Below are 15978 nucleotides of genomic sequence, written 5' to 3' on the forward strand. Positions count from 1 at the left end.
TGGTCATGTACTGACCCTCTTGGATCATGGGCAAAAATGTTCGAATAGTTTCCATCTTGAACGATGGAACTCTTAGGAATTTGTTTAGGATCTTTAAATCCAAGATTGGCCTGAAGGTTCCCTCTTTTTTGGGAACTACAAACAGATTTGAGTAAAACCCTTGTCCTAGTTCCAACCGCGGAACTGGATGGATCACTCCCATTAATAAAAGATCTTGTACGCAGCGTAGAAACGCTTCCTTCTTTGTTAGGTTTGTTGACAACCTTGACAGATGAAATCTCCCTCTTGGGGGAGAGGATTTGAAGTCCAGAAGGTATCCCTGAGATATGATCTCTAACGCCCAGGGATCCTGAACATCTCTTGCCCAAGCCTGGGCGAAGAGGGAAAGTCTGCCCCCCACTAGATCCGGTCCCGGATCGGGGGCCCTCAATTCATGCTGTCTTAGGGGCAGCAGCAGGTTTTCTGGCCTGTTTGCCCCTGTTCCAGGACTGGTTAGGTTTCCAGCCTTGTCTGTAGCGAGCAACAGCTCCTTCCTGTTTTGGTGCAGAGGAAGTTGATGCTGCTCCTGCTTTGAAATTACGAAAGGAACGAAAATTGGACTGTCTAGCCTTGGCTTTGGCCTTGTCCTGAGGCAGGGCATGACCTTTACCTCCTGTAATGTCAGCAATAATCTCTTTCAAGCCGGGCCCGAATAAGGTCTGCCCTTTGAAAGGAATATTAAGCAATTTAGATTTAGACGTAACATCAGCTGACCAGGATTTCAGCCACAGAGCTCTGCGTGCCTGAATGGCGAATCCTGAATTTTTAGCCGCAAGTTTAGTTAAATGTACTACGGCATCTGAAATAAATGAATTAGCTAACTTAAGGAATTTAAGTTTGTGTGTGATGTCATCTAGTGTGGATGATTGAAGTGTCTCTTCCAGAGACTCAAACCAAAATGCTGCTGCAGCCGTGACAGGCGCAATACATGCAAGAGGTTGCAATATAAACCCTTGTTGAACAAACATTTTCTTAAGGTAACCCTCTAATTTTTTATCCATTGGATCTGAAAAGGCACAGCTATCCTCCACTGGGATAGTGGTACGCTTAGCTAAAGTAGAAACTGCTCCCTCCACCTTAGGGACCATTTGCCATAAGTCCCGTGTGGCGGCGTCTATTGGAAACATTTTTCTGAATATAGGAGGGGGTGAGAAAGGCACACCGGGTCTATCCCACTCCTTAGTAACAATGTCAGTAAGTCTCTTAGGTATAGGAAAAACGTCAGTACTCGTCGGTACCGCAAAATATTTATCCAACCTACACATTTTCTCTGGGATTGCAACTGTGTTACAATCATTCAGAGCCGCTAATACCTCCCCTATTAACACACGGAGGTTCTCAAGCTTAAATTTAAAATTTGAAATGTCTGAGTCCAGTTTATTTGGATCAGAACCGTCACCCACAGAATGAAGCTCTCCGTCTTCACGTTCTGCAAACTGTGACGCAGTATCAGACATGGCCCTTGCATTATCAGCGCACTCTGTTCTCACCCCAGAGTGATCACGTTTACCTCTTAGTTCTGGTAGTTTAGCCAAAACTTCAGTCATAACAGTAGCCATATCTTGTAATGTGATTTGTAATGGCCGCCCAGATGTACTCGGCGCTACAATATCACGCACCTCCTGAGCGGGAGATGCAGGTACTGACACGTGAGGCGAGTTAGTCGGCATAACTCTCCCCTCGTTGTTTGGTGAAATATGTTCAATTTGTACAGATTGACTGTTTTTTAAAATAGCATCAATACATTTAGTACATAAATTTCTATTGGGCTCCACTTTGGCATTAACACATATAGCACAGAGATATTCCTCTGAATCAGACATGTTTAACACACTAGCAAATAAACAGCAACTTGAAAATACTTTTCAAAGTAATTTACAAATAATATGAAAACGAACTGTGCCTTTAAGAAGCACAGAAAAAAATTATAACAGTTAAAATAATTAAGTTATAGCATCAATCTTTGTCAGAATATACAGTTTTAGCAAAGGATTGTTCCCCTCAGCAATTAAACAACACAACTTTAGCAAAGGTTTAATCCCATTAGCAAAGATAACAATTTCTGAAAGCAGGAAACAAATTACAGAATAAACGTTTTTATCTCAGTCAATGCTGACTGAAATATTTGATGCATAGTAAAAGCGCCCCTCCCCCACACACACAGCAGTGAGGGAGAACAGAAACTGACAGAAAAAAACAGATTTAAGCAACTGCCAAGTGGAAAAATAGTGCCCAAACATTTATTCACTCAGTACCTCAGTAAATGAAAACGATTTTACATTCCAGCAAAAACGTTAAACATAATCTCTAGTTATTAAACAGCTTTATGTCTTTCTTACAGTGTAATTCTAGTGAAGTACCATTCCCAGAATACTGAAGTGTAAAGTATACATACATGACATTATATCGGTATGGCAGGATTTTCTCATCAATTCCATTGTCAGAAAATAAAAACTGCTACATACCTCTATGCAGATTCATCTGCCCGCTGTCCCCTGATCTGAAGTTTACCTCACTCCTCAGATGGCCGAGAACAGCAATATGATCTTAACTACTCCGGCTAAAATCATAGCAAAACTCTGGTAGATTCTTCCTCAAACTCTGCCAGAGAGGTAATAACACACTCCAGTGTTATTTTAAAATAACAAACTTTTGATTGAAGATATAAAACTAAGTATAATCACCATAGTCCTCTCACACGACCTATCTAGTTGCTGGGTGCAAGAGAATGACTGGAGGTGACGTAGAGGGGAGGAGCTATATAGCAACTCTGCTGGGTGAATCCTCTTGCACTTCCTGTAGGGGAGCAGATAATATCCCACAAGTAATGATGACCCGTGGACTGATCACACTTAACAGAAGAAATCTACCAAGCACAGGGCATATGAAAACATAACTTTATACCACTGGTTTTCAAACCTGTCCTCAGGCCTCCCTAACAGGCCAAATTTTGAGGATATGTGAACTGAATCAGCCGATTAGTTAAAATTCTTTTACCTGCTCTCATCCAAGGTTATCCGGAAAACCTGGCCTGTTGGAGAGGCCTGAGGACCAACTCACAAATAAAAATCCCATAGGTATAAATGAAAAATCCAGCTGCCCTCCACTCTGTCCGTCATTTGGCTTTTATTATATAGATTCATAGTTATGTAAAATATGTGATTTATTGGTCCTGAACAGTTATAACTGCTGTGTCTTTCACTGACAGAATAGACCAGTGTCATTGCTATAATTGGTCTGAAATAGCTGTTTATAGTAAATAGATTGCTGTGGTTAACTTGTTCTATTGTCAAACTGAACCTGTCCTTATATGAGTAATGGCTATAATAATTGTTTTGAAATAATAGCTTTGTGGTTTTCAGCAAATGAATGTTTATAAAAGTCTCATCATGTAAGCTAGCAACTGCCAGCACTCACAGACTTCTCTGGTAGTCCCTTCTCTTTACTCCAGAACAGTAAAGGGTGTCCGCCCCCCCCACCCAAGATCCAGGTGTCCTTTCATTTACCTCACTCCCTCTTCACTATCCTGTTCAGACTCCTGTTATAGATAGGTAACCCTCAGACCCACCTTTGCCATACATGGTTCCATTAGTTCCACAGATTCGCCAGTCAAAGTTCTCATTGCAGATGGTTTGAATGTGAGAATTATTTGTTCCATGAAACAGCTGCCGCTCATCAACATTTTTCCCCTTGTTAACTTTCTTCATTTGTTCCTTTTGCCTATTAACACATCCAGCATCAAACACATACACATATTTATATATACACACACATATCTCAGTATACATTTATGCCATGGTTATCTAATTTAAAGGGACACCACAGTATTTATTTTTTCTTTGTTACATCTAAAAGAGAACATTTTAAAATATATTAAAGCTTTTTTGTTTTTTTTTCCCTTTGCTGAAGATACACACTTTGTATGTTTGTTGGGTGTGTGGTTGTTACCAAATGGAGCTGGGGGAGTTTTCCTTATCAGCCAGTGAGATTGTGTCTCATGGAGCAGTTGTGCAGAAAAACATAATTTATGCTTACCTGATAAATTTATTTCTCTTGTGGTGTATCCAGTCCACGGATCATCCATTACTTGTGGGATATTCTCATTCCCAACAGGAAGTTGCAAGAGGACACCCACAGCAGAGCTGTTATATAGCTCCTCCCCTAACTGCAATATCCAGTCATTCGACCGAAAACACGCAGAGAAAGGAGAAACCATAGGGTGCATTGGTGACTGTAGTTTAAATGAAAAAATTACCTGCCTTAAAATGACAGGGCGGGCCGTGGACTGGATACACCACAAGAGAAATAAATTTATCAGGTAAGCATAAATTATGTTTTATCTTGTAAGGTGTATCCAGTCCACGGATCATCCATTACTTGTGGGATACCAATACCAAAGCTAAAGTACACGGATGAAGGGAGGGACAAGGCAGGAACTTAAACGGAAGGTACCACTGCCTGTAAAACCTTTCTCCCAAAAATAGCCTCCGAAGAAGCAAAAGTATCAAATTTTGTAGAATTTTGAAAAAGTATGAAGCGAAGACCAAGTCGCCGCCTTGCAAATCTGTTCAACAGAAGCCTCATTTTTAAAGGCCCATGTGGAAGCCACAGCTCTAGTAGAATGAGCTGTAATCCTTTCAGGAGGCTGCTGGCCAGCAGTCTCATAGGCTAAGCGGATTATGCTTCTTAGCCAAAAAGAAAGAGAGGTTGCCGAAGCCTTTTAACTTCTCCTCTGTCCAGAGTAGACAACAAACAAAGCAGATGTTTGACGAAAATCTTTAGTAGCTTGTAAGTAAAACTTTAAAGCACGAACCACGTTAAGCTTGATTGAGTGATTCGGAAGGAGCGGAAGGGGCGGAGCCACGCATGGTGTCAGCGTGGCGATACTCAGAGCGGGAAGGAGTACAACCGCTTCCTAATACACCGGCAAGCCATCCTTGGGGCCGTGGTTCTTTAGACGGCCGGCGGATACCAAAGCTCTGGCAGAGAGCAGCTTGCAGTCCGGATCTTACGCAGGGGAACAAGGCTTCTTCCCCAGGCCTATGCTGACCGATATCTGGCCCGAGGTTAAAGGCATCACTGAGGAGGTCACAGGAGACACAGCGCTACAGTGCAAACAACGGTGAGACCAAACGGCTGAAAACAACGGACTCAAGAGTGGTGAACTGCACAAATGGTCACGCTAGCAGTATGACAAGCCTGGAGACCTGTTGTGACAAAGAGGTATCCCAACCGCGATTTGGTGGACTCTGGTAAGGTAACTGGAGGGGGGTACGCTGTAAGATAAGAAAGCCGCAATCTTCCACAGTCCCTGCAGAATTAAAACAGCCCATCCGCAATTTGATGGACACTAGTAAGAGAGCTGGTGAGGGGCGAAAGACTGCAGAGAAGTGAGACACTTTCAAAACGTCTATAGAAAGGAGATTAAAGCAGTAAATTGGCCTTGGCTGTGTATCAATATGGAATATCTGGTGGATTAGAGCTTTGTCATACTGGGGAACTTGCAGCAATATTAATCTTAGACCCAGGAACTGATTAACTGTTAAAATCTTGGCTAAAATCTATAAAGGGCCCTACTGGAGTGATATCTCTACGGAACAATCTGCTGTAATAATCAAAGGAAATGGTAGAGAGCCCTGTCACATTGAACTGGCAACTATATTTATAGACAGGGACAAAAAGGTTTCAAAAAAGATCTTATGAGTGCATGATAAACCCTAATCATGGCAGTCTTACTAAAATAAGGCTGCATTCTGTGTTGAATAATCATCTGCTTATTGTTTCCAAAGAGTTTAATCTAAAGTTTGCAGTGGTTTTTTTTTATTTTTTTATTAGAGTTGAACATGCAATGATATTGGTTGGTTAAATGCAAAGAAACAAAAGGAAGTGCTAAAATCTATTTACATGTTGTACATACCCTGCACCACTAACTAGAGATAGTAACTTTTAAAAGAAGAAAAAAACAGGAAAAAGAGGAAAGAAAAAAAGGGGGAAAAAAAGGAAAAAATAAAATAAAAAAAAAATAAAAAAATTTTTTCCTTTGGATGGGCTTACCCTATTGTATTTCACTATGCCTGCATAAATTTTTTTCCTTGTATTTATCTCACTAAAAGTATTCCACAGGCCACTTATATTTATTTACCGTTTTGAATAAGAAGGCCTGAATGATTGAAACTTAGGCTTACTAGGTTTGAAATTACACATAGCATTAAGGTATATTATTTTGGGAGTAGTTGAAACTTGCTTAGCCAGGTTTGCTTTTGGAGGGGTTTACTCTCTTGCATGTCATGATGCATATATAAATCCTCTTTATTGCACAGATCTTCTTAAAGGTTCCCTATAAGTCACTCATATTTGCTGCCCAGAATAAGAATGCTTGAGAAGAGTGGAACCTAGGCTTACCAGGGGTGGAAATATCTATAGAATTAAGATAAATTTGTGGAGGGTATCTGATATTGGATTAGCTGCTTTGTTATTTTCTAAACTAAGTAGACTTAAGGAATGTTTTTTCTTCCATTTTTTCTCTTCCTATAAGGACAATTGACTTGTATGTACAAAAGGGAACGTGTGCGCACGTGTAGTTAAAAACATATATATACGTAGGACACAGTCTAACACAAGTACCCATAATTTCTTATTTTTCAAGTTCTTTTGTTTAAGCACTTATTTTTTTGCTGTTTGTTGCCTCTTACCCTATCTTTACCCTATCTACCAATGTTTTTTCTTCCATTTTTTCTCTTCCTATAAGGACAATTGACTTGTATGTACAAAAGGGAACGTGTGCGCACGTGTAGTTAAAAACATATATATACGTAGGACACAGTCTAACACAAGTACCCATAATTTCTTATTTTTCAAGTTCTTTTGTTTAAGCACTTATTTTTTTGCTGTTTGTTGCCTCTTACCCTATCTTTCTCTCTTTTCAAGTAATAACACATCGCATTAAACTTACTGCATATGGAGAGATTTATCACCAATTACAAGACACAATCACCAAACATGCCAGTCAAAGCCAGAGATAGGAAAAATAGAACTAGTACTGACAACGCAGGGAATCTGCCTTTAACAACCAATACAGCAGACACTACCAGCCTAGAATCACAGGATATAGTAAAACAGATAGCAGAACTTATGCTACCACAATTTGATCAAATCAAAGCAGATATAAATAATTTGACAATAGAAATTAAACAATTTACATTAAGACTTAATGAAGCGGAACAACGTATATCCGATCTAGAAGACGCTAAGATAATGCAAGAGCACATAATGAAGGAACAGAACACACAGATAGCAAGCTTACAATATAAACTAACTGATTTAGAAGACCGTTCACGTCGCAATAATGTTAGAATTCTGGGCATACCAGAAGCGAGTGAACCTCAAGATTTAATACACCTGGTTTCATTGTTAATACCCCAGAGACTTGGAATAACACCTAATTTATTACCACTAATAGTCGAAAGAGCCCATCGCTTAGGACCACCTAAGACCTTACCAGATGGAACAACTAAAACAAGACCGATCATAGCCAGATTTTTAAATTTTCAGGATAAGGTAAAATTTATGCAATGCTATAGACAGAAAGCGCCATTAATTTTTGAAGGTAAATCTATCCTAATGTTTCAGGATTACTCATCTGAGACATCACAAAAACGGAAAGAAGTAACCCCAATATGCACAAAATTAATTCAGGCAGGGATTAAAGCTACGGTCATCTATCCAGCAAAGATTAAGATTTTAACAGAGGGAGAAAATAAGATACTTAATACCCCAGAGGAAGCTAAGGAATTTGCAAAATTGAAAAGCATTGCACTTTAAATTGAACAGGAATAAAGAGAATGATATTAAATCACTTATAAATATGTTAATATGGAGTGTCAAAGTATATTGTTTATTGTGCTGAATTCGGCCAAGGAGCCCGATGCGGTTCAGTATTATTGTTTTTTAACTGTGTCTTATTGTTTGGTGGTGGAGTTTTGTCTTTTTTTTTTTAATTTTTTTTTTTTTTATTGCTGTTCTCTCCGAACCCCTCCTCTCCCCCCCCCCCCCCATTACACACCCCTCTTTTTATGGAAAGATCTTAGTGTCAGATAACCTATATATTTAAAAATGAATAATATACTTAACCTTGCTTCTTGGAATGTGGGGGGGATAACCTCACCACAGAAACGCAAAAAGATATTAAAACAGTTAAAAAGATATAAAGTAGACATTGCTTTCCTTCAAGAAACGCACTTGAATGAAATCGAACTAGGTAAACTCAAAACTGACTGGGTAGGCGAAATAGTGGGTACACCGTGCTTGAATAGGAAAAAAGGGGTCGCTCTTCTGTTTCATAAAAAAATTAAATTTAAAGTACTTAATACGGAGATAGACCAAGATGAGAGATATCTTATCATGCAACTTGAAATAGCAGGGACGAGATTTACATTTTGTAATATTTACGGCCCTAATAAAACAGATAAAGCCTTCTGGGTAAAGTTACAAAGAAAACTACTACCCCATTTTTCAGAGAATCTAATTGTGGCAGGCGATCTAAACTTAGTTAAATACCCCACATTAGATAGATTAAAGCCATCACTAAATAAAAATAGTAAACAAGAAACGAAAATATTTAAAAACTTTTCTAACTTACTACATCTTAACGACATCTGGCGGATTCAAAATCCAGACCTGAAAAAATTTACATGTGAATCATACGCACATCGCACATTGTCTAGATTAGACTATTTTTTAGTAAGTGATAAAATGTTGCGTTTAGAGTTGAAACCCGAAATACAAGAAATACTTATTTCAGACCATGCCATTATTACTTTGCACATTAAATTTTGTAACCCACAGGAAATTAATCTTGGTAGGTTTTTTTTTCCCAGGCATCTTGTTTCAAACACACAATTTAAGGCATGGATAAGATTAAAATGGATAGAATTCATGCAGAATAATGAAACAAGTGAAGTTAAAACAGAAATACTCTGGGAGACTTTTAAGGCAGTGATAAGGGGTGAAATAAAAGCATACTTTTTTTCTATAGACATGGGGGAAAAGCAGGTAAAGCTTTAGCCAATCTAACTAGAGCAAAAAAAAAGAAGGAACCAATTACAGCCATTAAGACCACAGAAGGTCGTATTATAAATAAACCAGCAATTCAAAGTTATATCTGTACATACTTTAAGGAAGTCTACTCAGAGACAGCAATAGATACGCAAGCTAAAAATGAGTTCTGGGAAAAAATAAGGGTCCCAAGGCTAGATAAATCGAGTTTGGATGAACTAAATCTCCCCATCACTCCACTTGAAGTAACTAATGCAATTAAAAAATTGGCAGCTAATAAAGCTGCTGGCCCAGACCAACTCCCTGCCGAACTCTATAAACTACTTGCGGAGGATATTTCCCCACTATTAGTTTCCTTATTTAACCAATTTTTTATTAAAAATAACTTACGGTCAAAATATTTTGCGGCATCACTTATAACTCTGATACTTAAAAAAAACAAAAACCCAGAGGAAATAGGTTCATATAGGCCGATCTCACTATTAAATAGTGACTATAAACTTTTAATGTCTATAATGGCACATAGATTTAAACAAGTCATTGGATCCCTCATTCACAAAGACCAGGTGGGTTTCATGCCGGCCGAAACTCATCACGCAATTTACGCAAACTCCAGCTAGTATTAAATATATATCAAAAACAAACAGAAAGGAAATTATATACTACAGACATAGACGCAGCAATAGTATCAATTGATGCAGAGAAGGCCTTCGACTCCATAACTTGGGACCATCTATTTACAGCATTAAAAAAGTATGGAGTCGAGGGCCCTTTCTTTCAATTTATACAAGCATTATATCATTTATCGTCTGCCGCAGTTATTATCAATGATACTACTACAGACTACTTTTCTTTAAACAAGGGTTCAAGGCAGGGATGTCCATTGTCCCCCTATCTATTTAATCTAGCGCTCGAGCCTCTGGCTATCCAGCTCAGAAAAGAACTGGAGGGAATTAAAATAGGTAAAAGAAAGATAACAACATTGCTATATGCGGACGATTTATTAGTACTATTATCCAATACAAAAAAAAATATCCCCGCCCTAAATCAAATACTACGAGATTTTGGGGTCTTTTCAGGCTACAAGGTCAACCTTACAAAAACAGAAATTTACTGGCTAAATAAAAATAAGGACTCATTACAAATCTCCCCTTTTAAAGAAGCAAAAGATCACTTTACTTATTTGGGTATTAAACTGTCAACTCATTTTGAAGACTGGTATGATTTTAATTACCCACCAATCTTCCTTAAAATAAAACAATATATGGAAAAGTGGGCCAAATTTAAACTCACGTTGACAGGCAAAATCAATCTAATTAAGATGCTATTATTTCCCAAATTGTTGTACCCAATGCAAAACCTACCAATATTAAGAATGTATACAATTCCTATGGGGGGAAAAAAGAAAGGCAATCTCATACAAGAAACTCATGCTGTTTAGAACCGAAGGAGGGCTAGCGTTACCCGACATAGAAATGTATAATTTAGTCTGTATGGGCAAGATTGCCTTAGACTGGCTGACTGAAGCTGATTATTATGCAGCTCTGCCGTTAGAAAGAGTCTTAGTATACCCATTTTCCCTTACTGCCCTCCTTCATATACCTAGAGATAAATGGCCTTATAAAATTAAATATCTGCCTACTGTCCAGATGGTAATTATTGCATGGCAGAGAATACTACAGATTTTCGATATTGATAGTTCTTTCTCCATTTATCTACCCATATTGGGAAATCCTAATTTTAAACCAGCACTGGATTCAAGTATATTTAAGACCTGGGCTCAAAAAGGGATTACCAAGGTATATCAATTTATAGATAAAGAATTATGGACCTGTAAGACCTTTACTAAAATAAAACAAGAGTATGAGATAAAAAACAAAGAATTCTATGCCTTTCTACAAATTAGGCATTATCTACAGGAAATACTACAAAGTAATCTGGCGATAGATGCCTGGGACCCAATAGAACCTATTTTAAATCTCTTTAAGGCAGGCAGGTATAGTATCTCAACAATATATAGGCTGATTATTTCTAATAATGGCTTCAATAACCTACAAAAACTAGCAGAAAACTGGCGGGTTTCGCCAGAAAGAATCCAAGAAAGCTTTAACCTTATAGATAGAGCAACAGTCTCCACCTCATGGAGGGAGACACATACTAAATTTATAAATAGAATCTATATTACTCCACAGGTAAAGGCCAAATGGGATAAAACTATAACACCCTGCCAGAAGTGTAAGAATAATAGCGCAGATTTGCACACTGTTTCTGGTACTGTTATAAAGTTAAAACATTTTGGTGCAAGATAGGTAACTGGGCTAGTAAAATTAATCAATGTAATTTTCAAATAACGGATAAGAATGTTTTCTTTTTCATTAATCAAGAAGAGACAGCTCTTAAAAACATCCGCCAATTGAATACTATAATCATTACAGGAAGGCTTTTAATTCTGAAATATTGGAAGTCTAAAAAAGCCCCAAGTTTGAAAGAATTTAAGCAAAAGCTCCAAAATCAAATTATTTTGGAACAAATGGATACGTCAGTAAACTCAGAAGCTCAGGTCAAGAGATTTTTTTGCAAATGGAAAAGTGTAATTGTTGATATACCAGAAAACATGCAGAGACAGATAATTGCACCTTTTAGGGGTACAATATATATGGAACAAGCTATAGCGAATAACGAATATCCTGGGTAGTCAGCCATTGGGGGTCGGTGTGGAGACGGGAGACAGAGGGGTTTCGGAGAACTATTTTTTTTTTTTTTTTGTGTGTGTCTTGTGTGGTTCTGTTTTGTCTTGTTTTGACTCGTTTTTGGTTGTATCTCATTTTTATGATATAAGAAAATTCCCAATTTCAACATGCAAATAAGGTTTTGGTAACAATTATTGATTCCACAGAAGTATCTTCCTTCTCTCATTAATGTAATTAGATACACATTTACAAATGCATGGAAACAATGTGTTTTGTTTAAATCTATGTATAAAACTGTGTTGACAAAAAGTGTGTTGTGATACCAAGAGTAAGTGTATCGACTGTACTAGGGACTCCTGATGTTCTTATTCTGCCTTATTTTCTTTTTCTTTTGTTCTTACCAATGGAATGGAATGTTGAATTGGTCAATAAATAATTATAAATAAAAAAAAAGCACGAACCACGTCCAGATTGTGTAATAGACGTTCCTTCTTTGAAGAAGGATTAGGACACAAAGATGGAACAACAATCTCTTGATTGATATTCCAATTAGATACCACCTTAGGTAAAAACCCAGGCTTGGTACGCAGGACTACCTTATCCGCATGCAAGATCAGATAAGGAGAATCACATTGTAAAGCAGATAACTCAGAAAGTCTACAAGCAGAGGAAATATCTACCAAAAAAAGAACTTTCCAAGATAAAAGTTTGATATCTATGGAATGAAGAGGTTCAAACGGAACTCCTTGGAGAACTTTAAGAACCAGATTTAAGCTCCATGGCGGAGCAACAGGTTTAAACACAGGCTTGATTCTAACTAAAGCCTGACAAAATGCCTGAACGTCTGGAACATCTGCCAGACGCTTGTGCAAAAGAATAGACAGGGTAGAAATCTGTCCCTTTAAGGAACTAGCTGACAATCCTTTTTCCAAACCTTCTTGGAGAAAGGATAATATCCTGGGAATCCTGACCTTACTCCATGAGTAACCTTTGGATTCACACCAATAAAGATATTTACGCCATATCTTATGGTAAATTTTCCTGGTGACAGGCTTTTGTGCCTGTATTAAGGTATCAATGACTGACTCGGAGAAGCCACGCTTTGATAAAATCAAGCGTTCAATCTCCAGGCAGTCAGTCTCAGAGAAGTTAGATTTGGATGATTGAAAGGACCTTGTAGCAAAAGGTCTTGTCTTAACGGCAGAGTCCAAGGTGGAAAGGATGACATGTCCACTAGATCTGCATACCAGGTCCTGCGTGGCCACGCAGGCGCTATCAAGATCACTGATGCTCTCTCCTGCTTGATCTTGGCAATCAGGCGAGGGAGCAGAGGAAACGGTGGAAACAGATTGAAAAGAGGTTGAAAGACCAGGGCGCTGCTAGAGCATCTATCAGCGTCGCCTTGGGATCTCTGGACCTGGATCCGTAACAAGGAAGCTTGGCGTTCTGGCGAGACGCCATGAGATCCAGCTCTGGTTTGCCCCAACGATGAACCAATTGTGCAAACACCTCCGGATGGAGTTCCCACTCCCCCGGATGAAAAGTCTGACGACTTAGAAAATCCGCCTCCCAGTTCTCTACACCTGTGATATGGATAGCTGACAGGTGGCAGGAGTGAATCTCTGCCAAGCGAATTATCTTTGAGACTTCTAACATCGCTAGGGAACTCCTTGTTCCCCCTTGATGGTTGATGTAAGCCACAGTCGTGATGTTGTCCGACTGAAATCTGATGAACCTCAGAGAATTGAATATCGCTCTCAGTTCCAGAATATTTATTGGAAGGAGTGTCTCCTCCTGAGTCCACGATCCCTGAGCCTTCAGGGAGTTCCAGACTGCACCCCAACCTAGAAAGCATCTGTCGTTACAATTGTCCAATCTGGCCTGCGAAAGGTCATACCTTTGGCCAGATGGACCCGAGATAGCCACCAGAGAAGAGAATCCCTGGTCAATTGATCCAGATTTAGTAGAGGGGACAAATCTGTGTAATCCCCATTCCACTGACTGAGCATGCATAGTTAGAGCGGTCTGAGATGTAGGCGTGCAAACGGCACTATGTCCATTGCCGCTACCATTAAGCCGATTACTTCCATGCACTGAGCCACCGAAGGGCGAGGAATGGAATAAAGAATCTGGCAGGAATTTAGAAGTTTTGATAACCTGGACTCCGTCAGGTAAATTTTCATTTCTACAGAATCTATCAGAGTCCCTAGGAAGGAAACTCTTGTGAGGGGGACTAGAGAACTCTTTTCCTCGTTCACCTTCCACCCATGCGACCTCAGAAATGCCAACACTATGTCCGTATGAGACTTGGCAATAGTGAAGCTTGACGCCTGAATCAGGATGTCATCTAAATAAGGGGCCACTGCTATGCCCCGCGGCCTTAGGACCGCCAGAAGCGACCCCAGAACCTTCGTAAAAATTCTTGGGGCTGTAGCTAACCCGAAGGGAAGAGCTACAAACTGGTAATGCCTGTCTAGAAAGGCAAACCTGAGAAACTGATGATGATCTTTGTGTATCGAATGTGAAGATAAACATCCCTTAAATCCACTGTAGTCATGTACTGACCCTCCTGAATCATAAGTAGGATGGTACGAATAGTCTCCATCTTGAATGATGGAACTCTGAGAAATTTGTTTAAGATCTTTAGATCCAAAATTGGTCTGAAGGTTCCCTCTTTTTTGGGAACCACAAACAGATTTGAGTAAAATCCCTGTCCTGTTCCTCCTTTGGAACTGGATGGATCACTCCCATAACTAGGAGGTCTTGTACGCAGTGTAAGAATGCCTCTCTCTTTATCTGGTTTGCAGATAATTGTGAAAGGTGAAATCTCCCTTTTGGGGGGAAGCTTTGAACTCCAGAAGATATCCCTGGGATATAATTTCCAACGCCCAGGGATCCTGGACATCTCTTGCCCACGCCTGGGCGAAGAGCGAAAGTCTGCCCCCTACTAGATCTGTTACCAGATAGGGGGCCGTTCCTTCATGCTGTCTTAGAGGCAGCAGCAGGCTTTTTGGCTTGCTTACCTTTGTTCCAGGTCTGGTTAGGTCTCCAGACCGTCTTGGACTGAGCAAAAGTTCCCTCTTGTTTTGCATTAGAGGAAGTTGATGCCGCACTTGCCTTGAAGTTTCGAAAGGCACAAAAATTAGACTGTTTGGCCCTTGATTTGGACCTATCCTGAGGAAGGGCATGACCTTTTCCTCCAGTGATATCAGCAATAATCTCCTTCAAACCAGGCCCGAATAGGGTCTGCCCCTTGAAGGGAATGTTAAGCAGCTTAGCAAAACCAGAATTCTTAGCCGTTAGTTTAGTCAAATGAACAATGGCATCAGAAACAAAAGAATTGGCTAGCTTAAGTGCTCTAAGCTTGTCAAGTATGTCATCCAATTGAGTTGCTACCTGTAAAGCCTCTTCCAGAGACTCAAACCAGAACGCCGCAGCAGCAGTGACAGGAGCAATGCATGCAAGGGGCTGTAGGATAAAACCTTGTTGAATAAACATTTTCTTAAGGTAACCCTCTAACTTTTTATCCATTGGATCTAAAAAAGCACAACTGTCTTCGACAGGGATAGTAGTACGCTTTGCTAGAGTAGAAACTGCTCCCTCCACCTTAGGGACTGTCTGCCATAAGTCCCGTGTGGTGGCGTCTATTGGAAACATTTTCCTAAAAATAGGAGGGGGAGAGAACGGCACACCTGGTCTATCCCATTCCTTAGTAATAATTTCTGTAAACCTTTTAGGTATTGGAAAAACATCAGTACACACTGGCACTGCATAGTATTTATCCAGTCTACACAATTTATCTGGCACTGCAATTGTATCACAGTCATTCAGAGCAGCTAAAACCTCCCTGAGTAACACGCGGAGGTGTTCAAGCTTAAATTTAAATGTAGAAATATCAGAATCAGGTTGCATGATCTTCCCTGAGTCAGAAACATCACCCACAGACTGAAGCTCTCCTTCCTCAGCTTCTGCATATTGTGAGGCAGTATCAGACATGGTTCTTAAAGCATCAGTATGCTCTGTATTTAGTCTAACTCCAGAGCTATCTCGCTTTCCTCTAAACTCAGGTAGTCTGGCTAATACCGCTGACAGTGTATTATCCATGACTGCCGCCATGTAAAGTAAACGCTATGGGCGCCCTGGATGTACTTGGCGCCATTTGAGCGTGAGTCCCTTGAGCGGGAGTCAAAGGAGC

At 39.7% G+C, this 15978-nt stretch overlaps 1 protein-coding gene across 2 annotated transcripts in view; it reads right to left on the minus strand.

Moving 5' to 3' along the window:
• Nucleotides 1-15978, minus strand: part of LOC128664166 (protein mono-ADP-ribosyltransferase PARP12) — a 380066-nt gene that overhangs the window by 34104 nt on the left and 329984 nt on the right. For both annotated transcript variants that reach the window (XM_053718923.1, XM_053718922.1), the window contains exon 13: nt 3608-3759. In XM_053718923.1, the coding sequence (XP_053574898.1) occupies nt 3608-3759 (152 nt within the window). The remainder of the gene's footprint in view (nt 1-3607; nt 3760-15978) is intronic.

This window comes from Bombina bombina, chromosome 6 (genome assembly GCF_027579735.1).
Source record: "Bombina bombina isolate aBomBom1 chromosome 6, aBomBom1.pri, whole genome shotgun sequence".
In the NCBI taxonomy this organism is placed as follows: Eukaryota; Metazoa; Chordata; class Amphibia; order Anura; family Bombinatoridae; genus Bombina; species Bombina bombina.